General features: G+C 33.0%; 1 protein-coding gene across 1 annotated transcript in view; it reads left to right on the top strand.

Moving 5' to 3' along the window:
* Positions 1 to 15,065, top strand: part of LOC132700941 (chaoptin) — a 182,158-nt gene that overhangs the window by 41,820 nt on the left and 125,273 nt on the right. The window contains exon 2 of the mRNA XM_060668541.1: positions 13,831 to 14,001. Coding sequence (XP_060524524.1) covers positions 13,831 to 14,001 — 171 coding nt within the window. The remainder of the gene's footprint in view (positions 1 to 13,830; positions 14,002 to 15,065) is intronic.

Genomic DNA, 15,065 nt, shown 5'->3' with positions numbered 1-15,065 from the left:
CGGCCAAATGAAAACGTAATTATATACAAATGATCCAAGGTATCGAAAGCATGCAACGGGCACATATTGATCATTAAAAATGCTCATGAATTTTTAAACACATTGGAACGCAACGCGAATTAACAGGGGCCTTGTTGCGGCGGAAATTACGGGCTGTAACCTTAAATTATTGTCTATAAAGTCGAACTAATCGGCGATTAGCTGTCAAACGTTTTAACAATCGACCAGTTGCGGAAATACTCTGGCTTCAATTGCGTTTTTTTTGAGGGTTTGGAGTCAAATTAATATTAATCGCCGAATTACTTGCTACATTTTACCCGCGATGTAGATGTATATCTAAAAGCTTAGAATATATTTTATCCTTGCACGACATATCGATATGGTCGATATAAGTCGACAGTTTTCGAAAACTTGGTCAAGGGTATTTTCTTTATGAAAAAAAGCTTTTTTTTAACCATATGGATATAACAGTATATATTTAAAGTAAGATTAATTAGTTTACTAGTTGGCACATTTTTTTTGTACCCAAGGAATTAATAAACGAAATCTAAGTAAATTATTATAAATAAGTGTCTGTAACAGCGCCTCTATATTCTATTCCAAAAATGTAGTTGTGTAGTTGGAACTTCCTTCATCCATATACCTCATATTCGCAATGGGACACAACTATGAAGTGGTATGTCATTAAAAGAGTACTTTTAGGTGCCATTTTCTATATATCAAAAGAGTTTTTTTGAAATGTGTGCAACATGGCTCTTCCGCATCAGTTTATTTTTATTATTATTATCACCTATTATTTGTTTTTTCTTATTTATTTATTTTATTTTATTTAATCCTTATTATCCAGTGAAATAAAATATTTATTAAATTAATTTCAATTTATTATTAACTCACCCAAAAGTATAAAAATATTTCCATGAGTTAAAATGAACGCAAATTTATGCTGTAGACTTTAGTTTTGTCGGGATTTTGTTGACTTCCTAATTAAGTTATCAGAAAATTTCCCTGTATATTATCAACAATGTGCTAGAGATTGTGTTTTAAATCGTATATGATGAGCCGTTTGCAGGACATTTAATACATCAAATGCAGCAACAAGTTGGCTGAATGAAAGATGATTCTATTCACTATACACTCCATATTTTAATTATTATTTTGCATTGCATTCCGTGAATTCGGGGGTCTACACAAACAACAAAAACTATAAAAACTAATTTATCCAACGTTCTTCCAATATATTCACTGTTACCACTAACAGTGAATATATTGCATGAACGTTGGATAAATATTCCAAATTTCATTTACATTTACAATGGTCGCCAAAATACGAAAGTCAAAATAAAATTTTGTCGTTATCGAAATCAGCAAAAAAAAAAGAATAAAACCTGACCTTTGCGCTCTTCTCCCGTTCGCACAATGTAGTTTTTAAGTAATATTCCGTAAAAATAAAAATATTTTCATCGGAACAACCAAATTGCCGCTGTAAGCTCGAAAACCGCCAGAAAGAATAATAAATCGGGACTGGAAAAAGCTGGAATTTTTGCCGTAATTGCTCCCGGAGTTTTAAAATAATGTCGTTTCTGCTCCACGGGAAATTTAAATTATGCTTTTATTTCCAGCACAAAAAAAAAACTATTTAAGCTATTTTAACTACGCGAGCCTCGTGCGATGTAAGTAATAAAAATCATTGTAGAATATTTTTTTCTGAAAAGGACTTCCGGGTTTTTATTAAATTTTTCCTAGTCGATTTTTAATTCTATATTAAAAACGGGAGTGCGTTAATTTTATCCAAATAGTTGTGGCTACCGTTCCCTTTTCATAGTGCATCCAACGTGCATAAGTCCCGTTTTTTTTAATTATTTCACAAATTCAAAAATATGAGCAAAATATTTCTTTTAAATTATTTTCCCCAGAAAGCTTATAACCATATGTTGCTTTAACTTAAATAAAGAAACCATTCGCACAATTAACGATGCTAATTATCAGATGAACAACCGACAAAAAATTAGCAGGATAGTAAATCTAAAGTTGTTATAACTTTTTCTTAAGGAATTAATCACATGTGATAATTATTATTATTATTATTATTATTATTATTTTATTCACAGAACTCCTGCAGAACTTATTATCACTAAGTGCTTAAATGCACCTAAAAATCAATATCAATTTTTAAAACCTATAAGATTAAAACTTTATACATCGAATTGTCCTTTATTTATGAATATGATAACAGAATATGTGACGAATTTCAATGCTTTCAAAGCTATAAGTACAAAGAAAACAATAATTAAACTTTAAACAAAAACTTCAAAGGGGTTTCCTTGTCGCCCTACATTTTGTAGCTTATATCTTTTCTTAGTCTAGAGATACGCTAGAATAATTTACCCCAGTTTTAGTTCACAGCACAAGCTTTAATTATTCTTCAGTTTCCTTAATCACTGAAGGGAGTTTATAGCCGAATCATGTGCGGCCTAAGAAAGGTTGACTGAGGCTTTTTTCTTTGATATCGCCAACTCCACTTTGCGAAAATGAAGAGAAATTATCAGCGGTTATTGGTATTAGTTTGTCACCCAATCTCCGTTTTTTTTTGTATTTTACCTTTTTCGCCACAAGCCAAATAAATTCTTATAAGTTCCGTTTGATAGAAAAATGTTCGCTCTGAAGGTTTAAAATATGACTACGTTTGTTTATACAATAGCAAAATTTGCAAAATTCTTGATACATTGTTTTTTAATTTTAACGATGTCTAGAGTTAATCCGAAAATAACTTATATTTAAATTTGAAGTTATTGTTATAGTCTATCAAACTCGCAAACTTATATACTCTCTTTTGAAATTTGCTTTCGAACTTGGAACTGTTGTTTATGATAGATAATTTGGGAGGATATTTATTTTTTTTTTGCTTGGGACTCTATTTCAACAAACTGTGTTACTATTATTATTGTTTGTGGAAAATAAGGCCTTTGTTGTTAATAATTTTAATGCATTTCCTACACACAAACCTTATCGTTATTGTTATGTGTAATGTTTTGATTTAAAAAAAAAGTTTGTAGTATAAACAAAACCCTGAGTTAACCCATCGAAAAGTAACACGAGAAGCTTTTTAATAAAACCACGGTCGGACCCCCCAGGCCATGGTGTGTTTCGCCGAATCAAATAAAAAGTTCACAACCGAACATGCAACTAACTGTCTAACAATTCTGATTAAAAAGGTTTCAAATTAACGCAGTACCGAAAGTTTCGTTGCACGGACTCTGTTTTAGATCCGTGCGCAAAGTGGTAGAATAGTTTCGGAAAAAAAATAACCGAGCAAAGTTGGCGGCCTTTGTTCGAGACTTAACGCGCTAATGATTGCGAAAGGGGTAAAAATCGGTAATTACCGAGACGAAACGAAATGTCGACTACGAATAATTACGATTTGCCATAATTTCCCGTAAGCTGTGCAGGGTCGATGACGATGATGGATTTGGTTAAATTCAACGCCCAGTGGACGGATTATTAAGACTGGGTTGATAAGAGTCGCAAACTTTCCAGTTTTTAACTGTGGGTTCAAAATACATTTCATGTTCAGGTGTTGTTGTTTTAACAGTCAGCTAAAATTTTAAGTGTCCTTGGAAGTAATCCAATAATTGGTTTTTATGAACTAATGGAACAACTTGTTAGTTGGTAATTCTCCACCAATCAACAGAAAATACTGAGTGTCAAAATCATATATAACACACATACGTTGATCCCAGTTATAAAGTCAAATGATTTCTATCAGACCCACTTATATCAAATTTGTTTGCGATTATATGAAACATGTGTAGAAATTCGGAGAGCTTTGATATGACTACACAGAGTCGCATTTAAATCAAAGTTATTTTACAAAATTCACTTTGAATATTTTCTATAGCTAATCAAAACTAGCCAAAACTAACCAAACTAAAAATTGACAATCTAGAATAAATCTAACATTGAAAAATAGTCAGTATATTAGAATTTTGTCAATTTTTTTAACGGTTATGCCAAAGTATAACTTTTGAATACAAGAAAAATTCAAATTGTTCAAAAAAGCATCAAGTTACTATTTATGATCATTTAATCTGGTCGCTCCACATAGATCAGCTGTGATTTGAGGTTTCTAAGATCACTATTCTGTCTTATGGTTTAGTGGTTTGGGAAACAGCACTGCAACAACCAGGGTATTTATAATGCAAAAATGATTGTTTAGATTTTAAGATGCCGGAGCAAATTGAGAGGTTAAATTGTCAAAACTTCATGAAAATGCTTGAACTTTAACATTTGGACGAGTTTTTCTACAGTATTAAAAAAATACTTAAGATAAGATAAGATTTAATAATAATAATTAAACGTTTATTAACCATTTGCTTGTTACAATAATGAATAAATAATGACTGAAACATTGAGGCTATTTCAAAGCGGATAAATGGCTATAATTCAGCCTCCCATACATACAGTTGCCTGTATTAGAAAAACTAATTATTTAAGTAATTATTTAGTACGTACATAATTTAAATAGATGGGACGGTTATAATATAATATATAATACCTATTATAATATGCTCTCTTATTTTAACAACGTATAAAAATATAAATAATTTTACAACGGTGAGGGGAAGGTTGGGAGGGAAAAAAAGGACGAATTTTAGTGTAGGTGTGGAACAAAGATAATCAATAAATAAAAATCATACCATTTATTGTAAAACATCTCACTGCTGACTAAATAGTTCCAGCTTTAATTTGTATTTAAATGTTACAAGAGAAGACGAGTTCTCTCCATGGTGATGGAATTGTTAAAATATTTGTCCTACGTATATTAAACATTATGAACATCTATTCCATAAGCTACTCGACTCAGTAGGTATGGAGGGCTTTTGTATTTTAGTATTTTATAAAAGAAACATGTTGCATGCAGGATACGCCGATTACGCATATTTAGCCACTGAGTTTATGTGTTATATGTTCCCGACGACAGATCCCCAATATAAGGTTGTGTGTCAAAAGTATCCAAGCAAGGACCATGTACATCGTCACAAAAATTAAGGTCTGACAAAACTATTTGTGAAGTTTTGAAGTTATATGTTATTTTATTTACCCTTAAGAAGTTTTCATTTTGGATTACCATAATTTTTTAGAGAATCTTTGACAGTGTCGGAAGAATAGAAGTTGAATAAAGTTCACTGAAGTTAGTAGGACTAGTTTCTTTGGGAAGTGGTTGTATGATTGCTTGCTTATAGTTGGAAAATAAGAATTTTCGATATATGAGTTAAAATTAGGCACAAGAGGAGGCAATATGCTTGGATAAGTCAGTAGGATTAAAGTTATATTTAGGTGATCTACACCAAAAGTGACCAAATTGGATATTTGTTAATTTATTATTATTATAAAACGACAATAAATGTTGATAGGGTCGGTTAATGTTAGTTTGTTCACGTTTTTTCAATTTGTCAGGTATATTTGGTCTGTATTTTTGGATATATTAATATTTTTAAGTTCCTGTCATTTTTGCTTTTGATTTGAATTTGAAAATGTAAAATTTAGATATGCTTTCTTCAGATCTAATTTTTGATTCTTCTGAACGCTCTTTTTACCTAATGCTGGTACAACCATCAGCATGAGATTTGTAAGATTCCGTTAATGTAAATGTTTACTCCATATGCGAACAAAGGTTTACAAGAATTTGAAGCACGATAGAAGGGTTGGGGTTTTATTTGCACCCTTTTGGAATACGTAAAACCATCACAACTAAAGACAAAAAATACTACTGAAACTAAACAACTTTATCGTAAAGCAACTCGATAGTGCTTTAATAAGATCCAAACTAACCGTTGTGGTGCATCCGTCTTTTGAATCGGAACAATAAGAATACTAGCCGAACGTAATAACAGCCGCCATTAGAATTCAATTGTTGTGTCTGTTGCATATAGAACGTCGGTTTGCCTCGTATACGCCAACATTATGAAAATTTAAATTACGAGCAACTAAAACATTCATATTATAGGCTCTATTCGGGTCCAATGCGGTTCATAAAACCGGGCTAGGTGCATAAACTACTTCTATAATTTAGCAAGTCGCCTGTAAGAATTACTCGAGTATGAATTGCTGCACGTTCCGCGTCACAAACTTACTTCCCGGAACTTTAAATACGACCGGGTCTTTATGAAGCCATTTTGAAAGTTATCGCAATTAGACACTCGAAATCCCATATAAAGCAAATAGATTCGTTTTTTTTCCGGATCCTGTTTTTGTTAGTAACGAAAATCGGTCCATCCCGTTTAATTGCCAAACTTTCACGTATACTGAGAAAACTTTTAATGGTGAAATTCCATTTGCAACCCCCGTGAAAAAAAAAGCAAACAGAATTTCTTGTACCGAAATAAAATGAGTTTGGGAACAGCCGTTAAAACTTTTATTACTTGGCAATCAAAAAAAAAAAAAAAACCTTTCCAATTTCAGTCTTTAAACAGTTGCATGTATCGTTTACATAAAACGCCAGCGGGAAATTATCCAACTTTATTTTTATTTGAATTAGAAAATAAGATAAAATGATTTCGGCCGGAAAGCGGTTTGGGGTAGGGGGGTATAGAAGGCTTGGCACCGTAGTCATTCCTTTACGCACGAAGTATCTTCGACTTCGAATGTAATTGGCTTTCCTTGCAATACCGGTGCGTGAATTTTTATGTTTTTCCGGGGATTCTTTTTTGTCTTCGAGAGATCAGCGATAATAAATTATAACTACGACTTTGACAACCCTGCTGTTGTTTAACTAGTGATATTTTTCCCGTAAGACGATTACAGTTTCTCTTCTTTCAAATGGCCCCCTCTGCCGCCTCCTTGTAATTTGAGCTTAAATGTGAGCTTAACTTTAAGAAAAATTTCGTTCATGTGCAATAAAATAAAAACTATACAGAATGTGTACTCATTACATAGGTAACAGTTTAGTTTACGAAGGTTTCGAACTTTCAAATATTTGACACGTAATATCTGTGGATCTTTTTCGGGACAGAATAATGCCGCATCTGTCGTCTACTTTCTTTTAACACTGTTACTTTTATATATGTTGATCAGTCAGAAATTGTGTTATTCTGTCAGTATTACAGCTTAGCACTAGCTTTCTAAATATTATGTGAATTTCATTAACTTATGATAAGACGGGTAAAATATTAAAATTTACGTTTACATCAAACGCGTTTCTTAGAAGTTAACGTTTCATAAATATTGCAACGGCCCTTGAAAATTATAAACACTCCATTCGACATTGACTTATTTCGTCTTCGTTTGATTCGTCAATGTTGCTTGTATTTGATCCATTTGTGACAAAAATGCCCTTTTAGTGTTAGTAATTTGAATTTTCTTATTACTGACAATCCGAATTCATTCACTGACATTTCCGGCAGAACTAACAAACTTCAAAATTCAAGCCGTGCGGTCAATTCTCCGAAAATATCCGATTGCTCCCACTTTCCCGGATATGTCCGAAGGAGCTCCGATCTGTGAGATAGTAGCAAATTGTCGAACATCCCGAACGGCGTTCGGGTTCGGCTGAGGGGGGTGGTTTGTAACAGCCGATCCGCCAACAGCTGAGACGTGACCTATGCGTGATCGAGTAACCGAATGTTTAGGTTAGAACCACCGATTTTTACAGGGATATCAAATATAAAACTTATTTTAAATGATTCATCTTACTAAGTTAACATTTTATTACTTTTTTAAAGAGGAATTCAGTTAATTGTACATAGTAAATTCATAGGGTGGGTAGGTTAAAATGCAGAACAGGAACAGAACCACTTAACAAATAGTTTTTCACGACGACTTCATGTATTATTCACGCAGAAGGTGTAACGGAACGAGGTAAAATTGATTTAATATTTTATAGTAGCTCATAAAAAAGGCATTTTGCATATCTAGTGCAAAAACGTCGTATTTTATAACATTCAACCCTTTACAGGCATTTATTTTTATTTTTTGGTATTACCAAGTATTTTATGTTTTTTCAGTAGGCAACTTCTAACTTTGCATAAGTTAATAGAAACCACCAATAAATGCTAGATAACAGTGACCTTTTCTGGTAATTTTTGAATTCCTAAATATATATATATATTTGACGTTTATTAAAAAAATTACTGGTAACTCCTAGTAAGGTGTATAAAGGTAGAGGATACCTTTGTCATTAAAATACTAAATTTTATTCTTATAGGCTTTTACTTGGACAAGGAACTGTGGATTGTACATCACATACAAGAAAATGTAGATGGAATAAAATTATGGCTGAAATACTAAGTTTTGCACCATTAGTATAAATATTTTCTGCCACACCAATGCAATGTTAAATGACTTAACGGGGCCATTGGGAGCAGGATATTTCCAGGTCGCTCTGGGGTCATGAGTCCAGAAGCCAGACCCAAGTACATTTTTACGTGATTCTCATGTGGCTATGAGAATGTCTCGTCTCACCTTGTATGTGTTAGCCCAAGGATCACTCGCAACTGGGTAAGACAAATTGCACAGTGAATCCAGTAAGCTTATAATCAGTTTCATTTCCATCATCGGTTGTAAAGCCTAAAAAATGAATTTTCACTTACCTATAATTTGTCAGTTCTATGATAAAGCTTAAGAAATGTTAAATGAGTGACACACAAAAACTTGAAATTTTGGCTTTAATCTATTCTATACAAAATGCTATTTACAAATCTTCTGGATTCCTCTTGCGTCGGTTAGTTTTGGTTAAGTTAAGTTTAACAAACCAGAAGTTTTGTAAAAAATATGTATTACAGTAGCCCGTGGAAGTTTGTTTGAAACATTCTATACACAGTGGTCCATAGGGTAATTAATTTTTAGATTCCAGATTGAAAAAGTCGAAAACACTTTAGAAAGGTGCTTGTTTAAAAGATGAAGTTGTCAGTGTTCGCATTTATAAAATATAGATAAATTTGATTGGATAGACGTCAACTTTTAGCTGAATCCGGTGACTCTAATAACGATAAAATGGTCAGAAAGATACTCACGGGTTAATAAAAAATATTCTAAAATTAACCTATATTTTTTTGGAAACAGCATAGGAATTCATGCGTCAACGGGATTGTCAAGAATTTGAACATTCTACCATTTGTGGTGTTCCCGAATCCGTGGGACAAGAAATTCACCTGGTAAATTGACTCTTTCCGCATGCTAGAAAAAAAAAATAATGACGCAATCTTCTTGCGTTTTTCATTATTTTTAATTGGTGGTGTCAAACTGATGTGAATTATTTTCAGTGGCAATATAGTATAATATGCAACAAGTGCGCTAAACGGCATTTGACTCACGAGTTTATTTGACACGAGCGGAGCGAATCCCGGAAATGTCCGAAGTGGCTCAGAGCAGTGGGAAACGAAACAGAAGTGGTAAATTCAGTGTGTAATTATGCATTTTACAGACGGGAGTAGAAAAACACATTTTTTGCTAATTCACTGCCATCTGCTGCCTTACTATAGCCCTCTCTCTCTCTCTCTCTCCACTTAACTTTATTTGTAGTTATGTAAAGTTAAATGTTGATCAATTGGGTAAATGATAAATTATGTCATATTTCGCATATGCAGAAGCGTATTTTGTAAATAGATGTAGAAAGTGTAACGGAAGCGGTGGGCAGAGATCTTAAAAACCTGGGGACCATGCCTCAGATTTGTAGGTCACCTGGATCCCGACAGCGTAGCCCAGAAGGACGATCCAGCAGTTGCGAGACTTTTATTTCAGAGAGCTTGACCCAAATCTCGACGCTAATAATTCGTAGTTCGTTTCGTTGGTTCGTTGTACAGAGTACCTAACGTTCTATTTTGAGTTATTTACATGTTTTACGTGAACTTTTAGGGCAAATAAAATATGAGCGGGCGTAACTGTATGGAGAGTGGGTTTTTATTCAAAAAATCCTTAACAGGAACTGTATCAACGTGAATACGAAATGAGAATTCTCTATGCCCCGCGCTGAAAGCGATAATAAATATTTAGTACTACCGTCTATTTTAAAATCGGACGTTATTACAGGGCGTTATTTCTGCTGCCTTTTTACAGAATGTATGAAGTCGACACTCATAAATGATTACAGGTTGCTTAAAATTCGGCATTCAAAATATACAATATTTTAACAATAAATAGCACATTATGCAACAAATTTTGATAAATGGCATTTTAGTGACGAGTTTGATTGGGTTTAATAAACTAAATAATTACTGAAGAAATTTATAAACTTATTGCGTAATATACTTTTTCTACGTTTATACTTTTTCTAGTTTCGGGTACATTTTTGTGAAACAGCAACACTTTCCACATGCTCGATCACTGCAAAATAGGCTATTTTAGAGAGTAAAGTCATTTATGTATATAGTGTTTTAAATAATAATATTGATAACAGCGGCTGTATTTGTTTATTCCATAAACTATAGAGCCTAAAATGATTTCGATATGGTAAAATTTTAACGCGTCACAGTAAATTGAAAAACCAAGCAAAAATGACAATTTGACGTAGTGATTCGTAAGGATTTTAAAAGAGAATTTCAGTGCATTATGAACTGTGTTAAACAAATTTCCACTGCTTCTAAGGGTTTATTAAAAATTTTGGCAAAATATAATAAACAAACAAGAAAGTAGATTGTCTTAGATACCATTCATATTATGATCAGCTTACATTTATAAATTTTAAATGACCGAGTTCATTTTTGTTTATGTTGGTTGTCTGTTGTAAATCAACATAGTTTTTCCGACTTAAAAAAGCTACCAAAATAAGGAAACTAAACGTGGGTTCAACTGTCAAAAAATACTGTAGGAATACAACAGTAGGGTTTTCAAAGTTAGTTAATAATCACTAGAGAATTCTAAATAGGTCAAAGTGCCTAAGATGATTTTTTTTCTCTATGGTAGACTTTCCGACTAGACGTTTCAATAATGTATTACCGGCTAAGCGATGGCCGTTCAGCCGCTAATGGCACTTCCTGAAGACGATAGTGGTTTACCTATCTTGTCCCTAATGGACCGGAATATAGTAACCTTTACTGTCGACGTAACTTTACATCGACAAATACTAAATCGTAACATAAACATTATCAGGCAGATGGGAACAAATATCAGAATCAGTTTGCAAAATAGATCGTACTACTTTTGCTTTTTGAAATTTGCTATGCTTTCAAAATATTTTTCTTACGTAGGCACGATTTATATTTTCGGATTGAACATAATGTACACCTCCATTTTGCGTTATCAAAATAACCACGACATTTTTTTGGGCTGGTTTTTTTAGTCTGAGCGAGCAAACTCATTAAGACCTCGTCAGTAGCAAGTAAATGAACAATATATTTGCCTTTTCCCTAATATTATATGAATGCAAAACAATATCATAAATAAATTTTAATATATAATAATGCTATACATACACAAATAACCACCAACTTGTAACTATGCTAGCAAATAAAAAGTAATGTGATGCCCTTTATTTTATTTAAATTAATTCAAACATAAGGATATATAGAAAGTAATTTATTTTTCACGTTTTCTTGATAAGTGTTTTTCGAGGAGTCCGTCTTCTTTAATTATTCATAAACAATTCCTATTCATTTTTCATTTTTTTCTAGTAAATACGTTTTGAGCTATATCAATAGTCAATGTCATTGCAAATGCAAAATCGCATAAAATATTCATAATGAATAACATGGAGTACATTTACTTTCAGAATTATGAAGTTAGAGATAACGTATAATATGTCTCAGGAAACATATCTAAAATGATTTATACAGAATGTACCGGTTGATTTCCAAAGCATGGGTGCCTGGAAAAGGATTTTTCTACTCCCGTCTGTAAAATGCCTAATTACACATGGATCTAGCTTGCGGGAAGCGTCACTTTACCACGTCAGTTTCGTTTCCCACGAATCCGAGGCACTTCGGACATTTCCGGGATTTTACCGCACGGGTTTGGGAGCAATCGGATGCTTTTGGAGATATTTCCCACGCCTTCAATTTTGACGTTTGTCAATTCTGTCGCTCATATATTCATGTATTCGTGTTGTTTAGCGAAAATGTACCCAAAACCTAACGGTCATAGAAACAGTATAGTATGCATCACGCTTAGTAGTAAATTGGTGCAATTCTTCAAAAATTGAGTATAAACAACTTCAAGAAGATATCGTTGTAAAAGCTAGTAGAGCGTGGTTTTATTATGTTTAATTAGTCAGTGAATGCTGAAAACAGCAAAGAGCGAATGCAAATGATGAAAAGTAATAATAAAAAGGTTTTTTTTTACTAATCAAAATGGTGAAACTCAATCTCAGGCGTGCAGAAAGTATCACTGAAGACATCAGCTTTGTTAAGCACTGTCGCTAGTAACGTGTAGCGATCAAAATTTTCAAAGAAAAATTTACACCCAAATCGAATTCGGAGTTTGAAAATAAAAACTTCACTACTTTTATTATATCTGTCAAACAAGGGAAATTTCCATTTAGTAATCTTTCTATATGGAGATCTGCCAAAAAAAGAAACAATTTTAATTGGATAAAAGCTACTGATTTAATTTTGACTGTTAACGTCTATTTGCTATATATTTTATATTAAATGTGTTATGTTTTATATGTCCATGAAAACAAAAAAAAATCGAAACTTGAAGCTAACGGAGCTTTTCCTAAATCACAAACGACATTTTTTTTTGCTGTTTTGCGTCTCTACAAATCCTCTTCCAATCGAGTTAAAACATCTGCTTATTAAAAAGTTCAGAAAAAAACTCGAAATATAATTTACGCCTTCCACAAACAAAATAATTTTAATAGAAGAATTAAAATATATTTAGGTTAATGGGGTAGTATTGTTAGTACTACTATTTGGTTGGTTTGTTTGAATTAATTTGTGAAAATTGTATGTTTACCTTTCGTATATCTGGTTTTATGACTTTCTCTGTTCCAGTTTTATTTTGTAGTGCTTGAAACTACACATCTATCTACTAAATCGGATTTTTCCTTCCTACTTTCGTTTTCGCTTTGGGCTTGCTTTGCAATTTAAACGGACTAGTAGACAATGCCTGTACGTCTTTACAACATCGATTTGTTAATTATGGGCGAGTTTACATCTATTTTGGACGTCTATGGGTAGCGATAATGAAAACAACCCAATTTAACGGCGCGAAAGTTATTAATAAGCAACTTTCTTAATTAACTCGAACTCGAAATTTGTTTTCCTTTAAACATCGCTTGTTTACATTGTTACGAAAGTTTCTGCGCCCCCGTTTCCTACGGAGGAATGTTTACCGTGCATTTCGGAAAAAACATCTGAGACGCAATTAATTCTAAAAATACATAATTTATTTCTTTTTCTTTTTCAAAATTATTTTCGATATTTCTTAATCATACCCCCTGTCTGCGTAAACGTTTCGATCGTGTCGAGTTTACCGTTCGCCAAACAAAATAAATAGCCCCCGGGATATTTTTCAATCGCATTTCTCCGGTATTTATACAGCTTTTCATTCGTGAACGGAATAATAAATGACGATAAAGCTGCAATAGAGAAATAAATGTTTACTTCTCTAGTCGTGCGACTCTGAGATCCTCCACACATAAACCAAATATATTTGAAAAACGTATATAACGTAAATAATACTAAACACCGTGGAGCACTTAAGGGGATATAGTTTTGACCTCGGAAAATAGGATTTTGCGGGGCGATATTTCGAAATATATATATACGTATAAACGGCTTTAAAGCAGCCACCCGAAGGGGCAAGTAAGGATATTGTGTGGTAATGAGGGGAAGATGTTTACATTTAGTTACCGTACCGTTATATCGTTGTCTAATGATTTCGTTCTATTAATTTCAGTTAAAATGCTTCTGGTATGGACCGTGCTCATTGTGAACGTAATCAGAGGTAATGGATTCGAATCGACCAATTGCGTCTTTAACTCTATGTGCTCGTGTTCGGCCGCCCAGGATGATCCCGCAATACTCCACAGCGTTAGCTGTCTGGCGGTGCCATTCTACAAATTTCCAAGTAAGTCTATAACCATCATCACCAATATTTGTTAGTCCGCAGCAATTAACAAATTTTTAACAGAAATAAATTCAAAAGTTAACTACTTATCAATTGATTATGTAACTGGGGGAAATAATACCAATGGATGTTCAGATCTATTGAATCACCACCATTCTTAGAGGTTCTAAATTTGAACTTTAAATTATTCAAAAATATATACCAAGGTTACCAAGGTCCATTACAAAGCTGATTCAAAATATTGAATATTTTCCGAGCTAATTGATGCTCCTAATCGATCATCCTATCAGCAGAAATTATATAATTGAAATGGGGAATCTTTTTTGTTGAAAATTGCCGTTTTTAGAAAATGAAAACACATGAATCTGAACGGTACTCACATAAAAGTTATTGCATGAAGTCACCAGATTATAATTACTTAAAAAAATGTTACGTAATATTCCCGATCCTAGAAACTGTTTGAAGGATAGAGAAACAACAATTTGAAGAATGTCGTTCATTCGATGAGCGATATTTTACCAAGGCACAATCGGCTCAACGTCATGTTTTCACGAGCTTATTGAGCTCTGTATTTCACGCATAATAGCTAAACAACTTTCTCGTCGTTTGTTGGGTGTTTTCATTTATTTTGGATTTTATGAATTACTTAGGGCACACAAGAGAGTTAAAATTCCCTGAAAGGCAAACTTAAACATAAGAGAATTAAGTTAGTGTAAATTCAAGACCTTTGTATACTAACCAGCAGATTGGAGACGTGGATGTTGTCCCTGATTTTAGATTTAATTGGTATCATCATCTGCAATTTCAAAATCGTGATTATAATTTTTTTGTTTGTGGTATAGGCATTCTCGAAATATGTTTTTTGTAATTAATAATTCATTTGAATCTCCCAATACAAGTGTTTTCTACAATATTGCAGTTATAAAGATGATACCTAGAGGCAAAGACGGATCTAAATAATTACCTTTTTTGGTTTGTTCCTAACGAAAGGCCTGATATCGGTTTTTGATCGATTTTACCTACGATTTTTATTTTCTCTGCGTCACACACATGTGTGTAGTACG

This window comes from Cylas formicarius, unplaced genomic scaffold (assembly GCF_029955315.1).
Source record: "Cylas formicarius isolate icCylForm1 unplaced genomic scaffold, icCylForm1.1 PGA_scaffold_4__25_contigs__length_36172078, whole genome shotgun sequence".
Taxonomy (NCBI): domain Eukaryota; kingdom Metazoa; phylum Arthropoda; class Insecta; order Coleoptera; family Brentidae; genus Cylas; species Cylas formicarius.
This window is presented reverse-complemented; position numbering and strand designations above follow the sequence as displayed.